Consider the following 15,288-nt stretch of genomic DNA (forward strand, 5'->3'; position numbering starts at 1 on the left):
AAATAATGCCTGGGTGATGAAATATTCCCACTTTCTAGAGAGCTTTCTAGCAATGAAAACATAACTGGACAGGAGAAGCAGGTTCCAGAATGGAGAAATAAAAACTCAATGAAAAAACCAAACAACTCAATGAGCTGGACATTCATATAAAAACTTGAGTTTTGAAGAATTAAGTGTAGTGGGAAGATTAGCATGGACTGATACATGAAGAAATAAGCAAAACCAAGAGAACAATATGCACCATGACTACAACAGCCAAATGAAAAACTCCCTGGAAGGAAGTGAAACTTTGACCAACTGGAAAACCAGAAAAAAAAAAAATATTGCAACATACTTCTCATGCCAAAGACATAAAGAACTACTATGGCAGAATGCTGAATACATTGTCAAAGGTGGTTGCCTAAAGGGGCATTTTTTGCTTATTTTTTGTTTCAAAGGAGAATTCAATCTTGAGGGAGAAGTTGGGAGAAAATGAGCATTTCCTGCAATTACTGTGCTGTAAAAACAAAGAGAATCAGTTAAACCTATTTTTTAATGCTGCCCCTGAGAAATATTAAACAAAGGAAGTTAGGCTAGTATTGTCATAAACACAGCTACAGACTGGGACTCTGATATTTACAAGAGTGTCATTTACATGGGACTCAAGTTTTACAAAGCCCAAAATGCTTTCCTCACAACAATTTATGAGGTGGGTAATTTCATTGATGGCTTGTTCAATTAAGAGGACTCACTTTGGAATCAGAGGAACAGGGATCTAGTTAGTCTCCATCCTTCCCTTTACTTTCCTGAGCATCAATCTTCTCATCAATGAACTTCCTGAGAAAAAATCCTCAGGACCAGATGGATTCACAAGTGAATTCTACCAAACATATAAAGAACAATTAATCCCAATACTTTATAAGCTATTTGGGGAAACAGGTCAAGAAGTCTTACCAAATTCCTTTTATGAGACAAATATGGTGCTGATACCTAAACCAGGAAGAGCTAAAACAGAGAAAGAAAATTATAGACCAATTTCCCTAATGAATGTTGATGCAAAAATTCTAAATAAGACTTCCGGGGCGGAGCCAAGATGGGGGAGGAAAGGCAGTGAGCTCTCAAACTCATGACACAATCACTCCAAAAAACATCCAAATAATGCCATAGGAAAATGCCTGGAGCTGCAAAACTCACAGAAGAATGTGCTGAAATCATCCTCTAACCAAGAACACCTTGGAAGGTCAGAAGGAGGAAGCTGCTGTGCTGATACAGGAGTTGAGTCCAACCCCACAGTCACCCTGACACAGATCCAGTCCCAGGAAGGCCTCAGCAGAGAAAGAGACCCCCCAGAGCCTCTGAATCAGCTGAAGCGCCAGTGTTGTCTGGAACTAAGCTCACAGTCTGGTGAGAGGGCTGAGCCCTGGGTAGGGGGGAGACTACACGGATCTATGCTGGTACTGAGGCAGAACTTGGGTTTTTCACCCCTGCTGAGAACCAGGAGATAGGCTTGAGTAGCAGTGGCCCAGGTGGGGGAGGGGCATAGGCTTGTCGGAGCTAACAACCAAAACACACAAAGCTGATTGATTAGCAAGTTGGTCTGGGGTCACCTAGGACCAGGGAACAGGCCAGGTGAGTGAAGAACCTGATCCTCCTTAATTCATACCACCTGGGACTTCTCAAGCTTGGGATACTCCAGCCTGAAAACAGTGTCCCACTTTAAGGAGCTAAAAGTCAAGTAAAAGAAAGGCAAGATGAGCGGACAGAGAAAGGTGAGGACCATAGACAGTTTCTTTAGTGACAAGGAAGATTGAGGTGCACCCTCAGAGGAAGATGTCAACATCAGGGCCCCTATATCTAAAGCTTCCAAGAAAAATACGAATTGGTCTCAGGCCATAGAGGTGCTCAAAAAGGACTTTGAAGATAAAGTTAGAGAGGTAGAGGAAAAAATGGAAAGAGAAATGAGGGTGATGCAGGAAAGACATGAAAAAAGTCAACAGCTTGAAAAGCCAAATGGAAAAGCTCTCTGATGAAAATAATTGCCTAAGAATTAGGATTGAACAAATGAAATGTCTTCTGGGAAAAACTGCTGACCTGGAAAATAGGTCCAGGAGAGATAATTTGAAAATGATTGCTCTACCTGAAAACCATGTTCAAGGAAAGATCTTAGACATCATCTTCCAAGATATTCCCAGGGAAAATTGCCCTGAAATTCTAGAAGAAGAAGCTAAAATAGAAATTGAAAGAATCCACCAATCACCTCCAGAAAGAGATCCCAAAAGGAAAACTCCTAGGAATATTATAGCCAAATTCCAGAGTTCTCAGGTCAAGGAGAAAATATTGCAAGCTGCCAAAAAGAAAGAATTCAAATACTGTGGAGCCCCAGTCAAGATAGAACAGGATCTAGCAGCTTCTATATTAAAGGAGCGGAGGGCATGGAATATGACATTCCAGAGGGCAAAGGAAATGGGATTACAACCAAGAATCACCTACCCAGCAAAACTCAGCATAATCTTTCAATGGAAAAAAATGGGACTTTAATAAAAAAGAAGACTTTCAGATATTTGTGATGAAAAGACCTGAACTGAATGGCAAATTTGACTTTCAAATACAAGACCCCAGAGAACTATAAAAAATTGGAGTTGGGGGACATACCTGAGGTCGTACAGTTGGTGACTGTCTTGTGTCTGAGGCCAGGTTTTGGCTCTGATCCCCCTGGGTCCAGGGGTGGTGCTTTGTCCACTGTGTCACCTACCTGCCCCATGATGACATCCTTAGGGTTAAATTAAGGAGTGAGGGGAATGCACTGGGGGAGGGGGAAGGACAGAGGTGAAATCCTACATGAAAGAAACAGGAAAAGGCTTATGGAGTGGGGGAAGAGATGGAAGAGGAGCAGGACAGTAAATGAATTTTACACTCACCAGAGAAGGCTCAAGACCTTAAACTCATCAGAGTTGGCTCAAGGAGGAACTAACACTCACACCCAACTGGGTGGAGCAATCTATTTAATCTGGGCAGTAAATGAGCCTAACACTCATCAGAATTGGCTCAAAGACCTCAATCTCATTAGAATTGGCTCAAGGAAGGAATAATGTACACACTCAATTGAGTAGAGTAATCTCTCTAACCCTGCAGGAAAATAATTGCCTAACAATTAGGATTGAACAAATGGAAGCCAGTGACTTTGTGAGAAACCAAGACACAATAAAGCAAATCCAAATGAATTAAAAAATAGAGGGCAATGTGAAATGTCTTCTGGGAAGGGGATAAAGAGAGAGGGGCAAAAGAAGGAAGGGCAGAGCGGGGAAGGGGACAGACAGAAGCAAATCGTTTTGAAGAGTGATAGGATGAAAGAAGATGGATAATAGAATAAATATCATGGGGAAGAGAATAGGATGGAAGGGAAACAGTTAACAGTAATCATGAAAAAGAGAAAAGGGGGAAAATTGTACAAAAACTATTTATAGCAACTCTTGGTGGAGGCTAAGAATTGAGAATCAAGGGAATGTCCATCAATTGAGGAATGATGGAAAAAGCTGTGCTATATGATTGTGGCGGAATGATCATGTGCTATAGTAAATGACAAATAGTATGATACCAGAAAAACCTGGAAAGACTAATGAACATCAATGTATATTGAAGTGAGCAGAGTTGGGAGGACATTATGCATAGTGACAGCAGTATTGTTCAATGAGCAAATGTAAATGACTTAACTACTCTCAGCAATGCAATGATCCAAGACAATCCCAAGGAACTAATGAGGAAGCTTACAATTCACCCCCATAGAAAGAACTGATAAAAAGAACACTTGTGGATTGTACATATTTAACCTGGTTGCAATCTTGTGGAGGGGGAAGGAAAGGGAGGGAGAAAAATTTAGAACTCTAAATCTTATGAAAATGAATGTTGAAAACTACCTTTACATGTAACTGGAAAAAATAAAATAAATGTTTGTTGCTAAAAAAAATTCTAAATAAAATATTAGCAAAGATATTACAGCAATATATCACAAGGATCATATACTATGACCAGGTGGGGTTTATACCAGGAATTCAGGATGGTTCAATGTGAGGAAAACTATCAGCATAATTGACCATATCAATAACAAAACCAACAGAAATTATTTGATTATCTCAATGGATGCAGAAAAACCTTTGACAAAATCCAGTACTCATTCCTATTAAAAATGCTCAAGAGGGGCAGCTAGGTGGTGCAGTGGGTAAAGCACCGGCCCTGGATTCAGGAGTACCTGAGTTCAAATCCGGCCTCAGACACTTTACACTTATTAGCTGTGTGACCCTGGGCAAGTCACTTAACCCCCATTGCCCCACAAACAAAAACAAAAACAAAAACAAAAACAAAAACAAAAACAAACGAACAAAAAAAAATGCTCAAGAACATAAGAATAAATGGAGCCTATCTTAAAATGAGTAATATTTACCTAAAACCATCAGCAAGCTAGAAGACTTCCCAGTAAGATCAGGGGTGAAACAAGGATGCCCATTATCATCTCTATTATTTAATATTGTACTAGAAATGTTAGCTATAGCAATAAGATAGGAATTAAAGGAATTAGAATAGGCAGTGAGGAAACAAAACTATCACTCAGCAATACAACGATCCAAGACAATCCCAAAGTACTAATGATGGAGCATGCTATCCACCTTCAAAGAAAGAACTGACATTGATTAAACACAGACTGAAGCATGCTATTTTTCACATTCTTTCATTTTTTCCTTCTGTTCAAGTTTTCTTTTATAAAATTACTCATATGGTAATGTTTTCCAAAATTGCATATGTATAACCTGTATCTGATTGTTTACCACCTCAGGGAGCAGGGAGGGAAGGAGGGATAGAATTTGGAACTCCAAACTTTAAATAAAAAATGTTTATTATTCTCAAAGTGAGTGCTCTTGCTGTCTCTTGTTTACTTTTGGGAATAACTAACAAATTATCCAGCAAACCATAACTAGTTGGAAGAGGGGACCCCGAACTGTCCCTGGGAGGAGAAAAAACCCACAACTATAAAAATAAGGGACTGCACTGAAAGGGAAAACAACAGGTCACTTTTGTTTGTTAGAGTTTTGATCCTTTTCCTCTTAGGACTGATAGACAATGACCAACTTTTCTCCAGGTCCAGGATCCCAGCAAATTAAGTCTTGTCCTCATTAAAAACAAAGGATGTGAACAGTATCTTGGTACTGTCCCAACATCTTCACTTCCAACTCACCCACTTTCCACCTTCCCTCATCTTACTAGCTACCAGTCAGATTTGGTTCCAGACTTTCCTCTCTAGTGCTTCTTGGATATACAGGCATCATCCCTCTCACCTAGGCAGTCTCCTTCACTGTTTACTTTCTTTCTTTCTTTTTTTTTTTTTTTGCTTTTTTGCAGGGCAATGGGGGTTAAGTGACTTGCCCAGGGTCACACAGCTAGTAAGTGTCAAGTGTCTGAGGCCGGATTTGAACTCAGGTCCTCCTGAATTCAGGGCCGGTGCTTTATCCACTGCGCCACCTAGCCGCCCCCTACTGTTTACTTTCCAGGATAATGGGAATGGGGAAAAAAGAGAACCCATGATGTGCATTGAACCAAGTCATAAATGATCAACTCTGGTGGCATCCTTTTGATGATAAATATACTTATCATCAATATATCAAATATAGCAATATATTTATTAATTATATATTAATATACAATATATGTAATAAATCAAATCTAAATGCCTCTGTTTAGCTTAGAAAGCTCTTTACAACCTGGCCCCAACCCATCTTTCCAAAATCATTAGACATTACTCTTCTTCACACTCTGCAATCCAACCAAACTAGGGCTCTCTGCTTTTCCACTGACCATCACATATACCCAGAATGCCCTCTATCCTTATCTCCACCTCAGAGTGGACCAGGCACATTAAATTACTTTATATTGAACTACTTTGTATATATTTGTATTTATTCACTTTATGTTTATACTGTATGTGCATATATATGTGTCCTCCCTCCCATTAAAATATTAGCTCCTTGACAGAAGGGGATGATTCATTTTTTCTGCTTTATCCCCAGGGTACATCATAGGTATTCAATATAAATAAATGCTTACTGATTGATTAGAGATAATTTAATCTGATACCCCCCTGCACAAACATTTTACTTTTTATTTATTCATATTTGAGACTGGCTTTCCCTATCTGCCCGGGTTAGAAGGGCAGTGGCCACTCACAGGCAGGATCCCAGTACTAATCCACACAGAAGCTTTAATCTGGTGTTTCTAACCTGGGTTGGTTCACCCTTCTTTAGGCAGCCTGGTAGCTTCCTGCCCAGCCTAGTTCCTGGAGGCTCCACACATTGGTCCTAGACTTGATGAGGACGTCCAAAGTATTTTAGCCTTACTGTCACTCAGAACTCCCCAGCTCAATGGACCCACCAACCTCAGCCTTTCAAGTAGCAGGCATGGGGGCAGCTAGGTAGCGCAGTGGATAAAGCACCGGCCCTAGATTCAGGAGGACATGAGTTCAAATCCGGCCTCAGACACTTGACACTTACTAGCTGTGTGAGCCTGGGCAAGTCACTTAACCCCCATTGCCCTGCAAAAAAAAAAATAAATAAAAATAAAAAAAGAATATTGATCAAGTAGCAGGCATTACAGAAATATGCCTCTATATCCAGTGTCCCTATTTATTTTAATGAGGAGCAAACAAAGTCCAGAAATTAAGGAATTTGCCTAAGAACACCCATTCGTGAATTAATTGGCTGGTTGAAAATCACATATGGGGAAAGCTTGATTCAGAACTTCAGACAAACCAGGTCAAAAGCAGTTAAATTAATCAATAATTAATTATCACCGGGGCAGCTAGGTGGCACAGTGGATAAAGCACCAGCCCTGGATTCAGGAGGACCTGAGTTCAAATTTGAATTCAGACCCTTGACACTTACTAGCTGTATGACCCTGGGCAAGTCACTTAACCCTCATTGCCCCACAAACAACAACAACAACAACAAAAATAATTAATTATCACCAAAATCATTTGGTCCTTTAAAATTATATTTTAAAGACTCCTTTAATTCAATTTTTAAAAATTAAATGAACTATTTGTTCACTCATTGCTATATAATAGACCATCTGGGAACTTTCACGTCCTTTTTGTTATAAAATGTGACTATCATATGAGCAAATATCAGAGAAAACATTTGTTATACAGAATTCTTTGTTATAGAGGTTTACTGTTAGCAAATCAGCATAACTCTACCTGATGATGTACTTTAAGCTTATTTCCCTTACACTCCACTAGCCTAAAAGTTTTCTTGTCCTTGCTACAAGAAGAGCAGATTTTTTTTCTGTTGTGTTGAGCTTTGGACTAGGGCTAGAGTCACTTAATGAAAAGTTGATAATGTGTATTACAGATCACCAGCCCAGAGAAGAGGGAATTACTTTTCCTGTTATTGTACAAAGTTGATTCCAAGCATCAGAGAGATTAGACTCAGTCAGACAACATGAACTTGTGACTAAGACAGAGATAGGGACAAATAGTCTTGTGGCTCAGTTGCATTCCCACACTTGCATCAGAGTGGGGGAATGGTTTCACTTGATATCAGCCCACAGTGTGCAAGGGTCCTTGAAGCAGTCCTGTGCATCCCTAAGAAATCAATAACTATTATTCTGCTTTATCTGCTCACAACCGTTAAAATGAATGAAACTTCTTATCTTCTCCCCTATTGCTCTATAAGCAACTTGAAGGCAAGGACTATGAGCCATTCATGATTGTAGCCTAGCACCATGTTTGTGGTTAGCACTCATACTTGTGGAATGGATGGATGGAAAGATGAATCAATAGAAGGATAGATCCATGGATGGAGGATTCTCTTGCTTCTCTTCTAGCTCTATCACAACTCTCCTTCAATTAACTCTTCTGATAACTCATTCTTTATTTCCTTTTTCTTTTTTAGTATTTTATTTTTTACAGTTACATGTAGAAACAATTTTAAACCTTTGTTTTCTGGTTTTTTGAGTTCCAAATTCTCTCCCTCCCTTTCTCTCCTCCCCTCTTCCTTCTTCCTTTCCCCTTCCTCCCTCTGCTCCCTTTTTCCTCTCCCTCTTCCCAGAAATGGCAAAAATTTGATATAGGTTATCCATGTGTAGTCAATTTCTCATGCTTTAAATCAATTAACATGCATTTATTAAGTGCTATGTGCCAGGCACTGTACTAAGCAAGGGGAATACAAAAATAGGCAAAAGACAATCCCTGTCCTCAAGGAGCTTACAATCTAATGGGGGAGACAATGTGCAAACAAAAATACACAAAGCAACCCATATATATATATATATATATTGAGATAAATAAGAAATAATTAACAGAGGGAAGGCACTAGAATTAAGAGGGATTGAGGAAGGTTTTCTTTAGAAGGTGGGATTTTAGCTGGGACTTCAAGGAAGTTAGAGTCTAAGAGGTATCAGTGGGGAGGGATAGCATCCCTGCCATGGGAGACAGTCTGGACCAAGGCTCTGAGGCAGCTGTCACTTCCATGTACAAACCTCTGGGGAAATTTTATTAAATTTATTAAATTTTATTTATTAATGATTATTATAAATGATAATCTGTTTTATTGATTTGACTTATTTTTATTAAATTAATTTTTATTTTTTATTAAATTTTCTTAATTTTAATTATTATTATTATTATTTCTTTTTTGCAGGGCAATAAGGGTTAAGTGACTTGCCCAGGGTCACACAGATAGTAAGTGTCAAGTGTCTGAGGGCTCATTTGAACTCAGGTCCTCCTGAATCCAGGGCAGGTGCTTTATCTACTGTGCCACCTAGCTGTCCCCTGGGGAATTTTATTTTGATCACAACTTCTCTCTTAAATTCCAGATCTCATGTGGATTTATTTCTGCTTAATTTCCAACTGCCCACTGGACATTTCTATCTGGATATCCCCTTGCCACATGAAACTTGATTTGCATAAAATCATATTCCTGATTTTCTAGGCCAAATCAGTTCCTCCTCCTGACTTCCCTATTTCAGTTAATGACACCACCATGCTAAGAGAATAATCTCTGGTTCCTCTGACATTTCCCTCTCCCTTTGCCCTTGTATATCTGAGCAGTTGGGAAATAGTGATTTCCCAACAATGACATGGTGGGAGTTAGTGGAGAGACTGCTTAGATGAAAAAAAAAAATCTGGTTGGTTTTTTTTTTTAGCCTATCCTAAGCTCAGCATGAGTCAAGAATGTGATTTGCAAAGGGGATTGAAGCATTCCTGTGCATTTCCAAGAAACCAGTGACTACATGTCTGCTTTAGCTGCTCAGAAGCCTAAGGAACTTCTCCTAACACATCCCGTGTTATCATTCTCCATTCTAGAATTCACATCTTAGAAAGGACTTTCATGGACCGGAGTATGTGCCCTGGGTGGAACAGTGGGAAGAAGTAGGACTGTTTCTCCTTTAAAGAAGAAGATTAGGGTGTGTGGGTGAGAAGGTTAGAGTTTTCAAGTATTTGAAGGGCTCTCATGGCGGGGAAGAAGGGTTAGACTTTTCCTGCTTGGCCCCAAGGACAATGGGTAGAAATTGCAAAGAGGCAAATTTGGGCTTGATTTAGAAGTTATGGACCCCAATGTCCCCATTTCAGAAGTGAAAAAAAGGAGGTGCAGGGAAATGAAAGGAAGAGATTTGGCTATGGTCACCTAGGGAGTGAGGGTCAGAAGTAGGATTTGAACCCAGCTCCTCTGACTCTAGAGCCAGTGTTTTCCCATCACACCACATACTGACCTGGGTTACTGCTGTGATCTTTGCCCACTCTGAAATCCTGCTTTCCCATTTTTCCCCTTTGCTCATATCCTTATTTCCACATAATGTGCTTCTCTCCCATATCTACCAAAATACAGCACATGACACAGAGTAGGTGTGTAGTACATATTTTTAAATGAACATACATATGAAAAATCTATCTTCCATGCTCCAGATCAAATAATATCTCCCTACTTGAAGACCCTCTCTTCCTCTGAGTTTTTATAGCCCTGATTGTTGTTGTTGTTATTGTTTTTGAGTCGTTTCAGTGGTCTCCTAATCTTTGTGACCTGCTTTGGGATTTTCTTAGCAGAGATACTGGAGTGGTTTGCCATTGCCTTCTCCAGCTCATTTTACAGATGAAGAAACTGAGGCAAACAGGATTAAGTGACTTGGCCAGAGTCAAACAACTAGTAAGTGTCTGAGTCTGGGTTTGAACTCAGATCTTCTCAACTCTAACTCTAGCACTCTATTTTAGCTGCTATTTAGATGCCCTTATTTTAAGAAGTTCTTCCTGACATTAAGCCTAGATTGGCCTCCTTGCAACCTCTATTCATTGTTCTAAATTCTACCCTGTGGGGTCAAAGAAAATAAGGATTATCCCTCCTCCAAGAGATAGTTGCCTTCAGGTTCTTGAAGGAGGCTCTTATGTTCCCCCTAAATTCTCTCTTTTTGAAGTTAAACATGCTGATCCCTCCGAGAAATCCTCATATTGGCATGAGCTCAGTCAACGAGCATCGATTAAGCACCTACTGTGTTTCTGAGTCTTGATATCTTCAACAAGCACTTATTAAGCACCTACCATGTTTCTGGATCTCAGTAAAATGAGGGGTTTGGACCAGGAAGCTTCTGAGTTCCCTTCTACTCCTCAAGCTATGGTTCTATGACTGTGATCTTTGTCAATGGAAAAAGAACTGAGCCCAGTACTCCAAGTAAGGTCAAAGGAGCTCAAATAACAATAAGACTGTCTCCTCCCTACTCCTGGAAGCTGTGGTCCCTTAATGTAGACTAAGATCACATTAGCTGTTAAGCCCCTCTGTGACTCAGCTTCCCCACATGTAAAACAAGGAAGTTGAATTACATTGCCTCTAAGGTCCCTTCCTTCTAGCCCTAAAGCTACAGTCCTACCACTGTGATCTCTACCAGTAGAGAGGAGCTGGCCAGCAGTGAAATACCCTCATTGTACTAAAGGAACATCTTCCCCATAGCAGCCAGAATGGTATATGGCACATAGAAGGCATTAAATAAATATTTATTGAATGAAAGACTGAGTGGAAAGGTTTCCCTGGGGTCCGGAATCCAGTGTTCTCACTGACTTCAGAATATTTGATAAGTCAAGTGACATGGCATCTTACCAGGCATTAATGCCCTCATAAAGACATATGAGACGATCTTTTGGAGTACCAACAATCCACAAACCCAGAGAACTAGCCAGAGCATTTATTCTGATCTATACACAATTGAAAGAAGAAGACCAGCCACTGTAATTCCCACATCTCAGGACTTCTTCATCTCCCGCTTTTCTAGCCAAGACATCAGAGGTGGAGTGAAGAGGAGAGGAGAAGTAAAAGAGAATGTGGGAGGGAAAGAGATGAATAGAACAAATAGGATTGACAACTGTTCTTTCTTCCAAGACAAACATCATTCTAAGAAGAGATACAATGCCTGCCAACTAAGTGGGCAAGAAGCCATCTCTCTCTCTCTCTCTCTCTCTCTCTCTCTCTCTCTCTCTCTCTCTCTCTCTCTCCATATATACACATGTCTATATCTACACACACATAGATATGTATGTATACATATATAAAAGCCCTGAATAAAGGAAAATAAAATAATAATTAAATAAATTAAATAGAAAATCCCAGTACTTATTAAGGGACTACCATGCAGGAGGACAGAGGCAATGTGTACAATGGATGAAGAGCTTCTGGGTTAAGGAAAACTGAATTCCAGTCCCACCTGCGACATATAGTAGTTTCTCTTCACATCTCAAAGCCCTCAGGTAACTCCTAAAACAATAAGTTGCACAATAGCTGCTGGTCTGCATGGTTAGAGGGAGTCCCCTCATTGAGAATATCGTGAAATTCAGTGCAGTAAATCAACAAACAAACAAAATCCCCTAAAAATAAAAAAGGGTAAGGCTACAAAGACAAAAACCTTAAAAGTGCACCTTCCCTCAAAGAGTTTATATTCTACTAAGGGATACAACATGTAAATTAAAGCAACTTTGAGGTACTATCTCACACCCATCAACTTAGTAATAAAAACTAAAAACAAAATCTCAATTTGGGTGAGATTTTAGAGGAAAAAATGCCCACTGATTCATTAGTGATGGAGCTGCAAAATTACAGAATATGTCTGGAGCACCAACCAGCAACACACACAAAAACCCCATACCCTTTGAACCAACAGTTCCATTGTTTGGTATATACTTTGATAGCGTTATCAAAAACAATAACAACTACCAAAAAAGAGGAACCAGTAATTCATATGTTTGTGTATATATATATATATATATATATATATATATATATATATATACATATATACATATATATATATGTGGGTCAATGGGGGTTAAGTGACTTGCCTAGGGTCACACCGCTGGTAAGTGTCAAGTGTCTGAGGCCAGATTTGAACTCAGGTACTCCTGAATCCAGGGCGGGTGCTTTATCCACTGTGCCACCTAGCTGCCCCCAATCATAGTATATTAATGGAACATATAAAGCAATTTAAATGGATAATGAGGGATACAAAGAAAACTCCAAAGACTTTTTTGAGAGAATACAAAAACAAAACAGAAAAAGCAGACTCAGAAAGATGGAATAATATACATTAACTCTATTCACATGAGGAAAAATGAAGGGGGACCTAGAAGGACTGAGAAAGTGTCCAGGCATTTTTCACATTCAAATTAATGAATTTAAATACAAACAGTTATCAAGCAAATATAGTTGTGTACATGGATGGGTGCTCCATATTATTTCTAATAAAACCCTTACAGTATTTGAAAAATGAAATTGCCCTCTGTGCCAAAGGACTCCTTGGTTTTAGGGCAGGTGCCCCAGATGAACAATGTTATTCTATATTTTTATCGTGTTTTAAGTCCTGCAAAATTCGTTCTTCCCTCCATCTCAAACAAACTTGAGGCATAGACAATGGCAATATTGTTAACCCCATTTTGTAGATGAGGAAACAGTCTTAGAAACATTAAATGACTTTCCCAGGGTCACTAAGCTATCAAATGTCAAGGTCAGGATTTGAACCCAAGTCTCTCCTGGCTTCAAAACTGAGTTTTCCATCTACCTTATCATGCTACCTTTAGAATGGGAAGATAGCATGATGTATTGGATAGGATACTGGACCTAGAGTCAAGATGGCCTGACTTGAAATTCCACCTCAGAGACTTAGCTGTGTGACCTTAGTTAAGTCATTTAACTTCTTTGTGACTCACCTGTGAAATAAGGAGGTTGGCTATAATGACCTCTAAGTTCCTTGGTTGTTTTAATCTATTACTAGATGTCCTTTAAGATTCCTTCCATTTATAAATATGTAGTTTTAGGCATAAAGACTCGACATTCTTGTTTTGTGATTCCATTTTCCCTCAAGGTCTGATTGTATCTCCTTCACTGAAGTGATCAGCCCATTCCTGGGAGATATACTGATGTGGAAGAAAAATTCTGTCTTTACTCTTGTACACAACCAGGGAACACACACACATAGGAGGAAAGAGTCTGGGAAAAGATCAGACCAGAACGTCCTGACTTACCTGGGGATGCTGGTCAAGTAGGTCACAACATTCAGGAAATCTTCATCAGGGATTTCACTGAAGCCTGCAAACTCAGGAAAGGTGATTATTGGGGCACCATCTTTCCCTCGGCCTCCTGCAACAAGAAAAAAAGGATATTCAGAATTTTACATGTATTTTTCATGTTTTCCATAGAAATAAGAGGGAGTCAAGTCAGTCAAGAAGTATTTAGTAAGTGTCTACTATGTGCCAAGGGTTGTGCTTATCATTGAGGATGTGAAGAAAAAGCAAAAACATTCTCCCTGCCTTCGAAGGAGTTCACACTCTAATGGAAGAGATCCCATGCAAACACCTATGTACATATAAGATTTATCAGGATAAATTAGAGATAATCTCAGGGGGAGTCACTAGCAGTGAGGAGATTAGGAAAGGAAGAAGGTTAGGATTTGACTTAAACTTAAAAGAAGCCAGGGGAGCCGGGAGTTGTAGACAAGAGTCACGAATGAAAGGCACAAAATCAGAAGATGAAATGTCTGTCACCTGTGAGGGGCAAAAAGGAGGCCAGTGACAATATACCATAGAGTATGTGGAGGCTCCCAAAGTATAATAAGACTGGAAAGGTAGGAAAGAATCAACAATATAAAGAGCTTTAAAAGCCACAAAGGTTGTTTTACACTTGATCCTGGAGGTAATAGGGAGCAGCTGGGCTTTACAGAGTACGGGAATGGCCTGATCAGACCTGAGCAAGATTACTTTGGCATCATAGTGAAGAATGGAAAAGAATGAGGAGGGACTTGAGGCAAGGAGACCAGCTGTAATGTTATTGCAATCATCCAGTTGTGAGATGATGAGCACCTGCAGCTCTGATCGCTTTAACAGAGGGAAGGGGGCATATACGAGAAATGTTGCAAACAATGAGACTTGGCGATATATTAGGGAAATGTTTTGCGATGCCATTTGAATAAATGCTTTTGCTAAAGAACGGAGTCTATCGAATCCTTAAGGGGAAGCACAATCATGAGTGCTCATGAGATAATGTTTAAGAGTATCACCATAAGGTTACCCTTCAAACCTTGAGGCGAATTCTCTAGGAACCCAATTGGCCAGTGGTGATGCTTTGCAAACATTCTAGTTCTATATAAATGTTACTATAGTTATCATTGTTACTATTATTATCATTATTATAATAATGGTTGAATTGGTTGAGAAGTAGTAAGATATAGTAGATAGAAAGTCCTCCTTGGAGTAAGGAAGATATGAGTTCAAATCTCACTTCTGACACCGTCTGGGTGACCCTAGATAAGTCATTTAACTTCTTCAGTGTCTTAAGCAACTGTATACTCTAAATTTCAAATGAGACGCCAATCTGCACTAATAAGAGTTCTCGCATCAGGAGTCCCCTCCACCAATGAAATCTTAGGTCAATCAATCATTAAACATTTTTAAACTCTTACTATGTGTTAAACACTGTATTAAGCACTGGGGATAGGAAGAAAGGCAAAAGATGATCCCTGCCCTCAAGGAGCTTACAATTCAATGGTTGTTGGTAAAATGGTTAATATTATTATTATTACAGAAGAGTTATTCATTCTCATGCAGGCTAGATGATTGCAATTCTGTCTTCTCTCTCTTCACCTTAGATAACAGTACAGAAGAATATTTGGGAATTCGCAATAGTACCCCCCTCCCGAGGTTGTTGGGACATTCACATGAGATAAATTATGTAAAGCAATTTAGAAACTATTTTTGAATACTGGCAAAATATTTAGAGTTGCCTTTAAGATGTATCA

At 39.4% G+C, this 15,288-nt stretch overlaps 1 protein-coding gene across 5 annotated transcripts in view; it reads right to left on the bottom strand.

The window, feature by feature from the left end:
* Positions 1-15,288, bottom strand: part of MCF2L2 (MCF.2 cell line derived transforming sequence-like 2) — a 375,955-nt gene that overhangs the window by 262,135 nt on the left and 98,532 nt on the right. For all 5 annotated transcript variants that reach the window (XM_043992226.1, XM_043992225.1, XM_043992228.1 and 2 more), the window contains exon 3: positions 13,520-13,634. In XM_043992226.1, the coding sequence (XP_043848161.1) occupies positions 13,520-13,634 (115 nt within the window). The remainder of the gene's footprint in view (positions 1-13,519; positions 13,635-15,288) is intronic.

Source organism: Dromiciops gliroides, chromosome 3, assembly GCF_019393635.1.
Source record: "Dromiciops gliroides isolate mDroGli1 chromosome 3, mDroGli1.pri, whole genome shotgun sequence".
Lineage (NCBI taxonomy): Eukaryota > Metazoa > Chordata > Mammalia > Microbiotheria > Microbiotheriidae > Dromiciops > Dromiciops gliroides.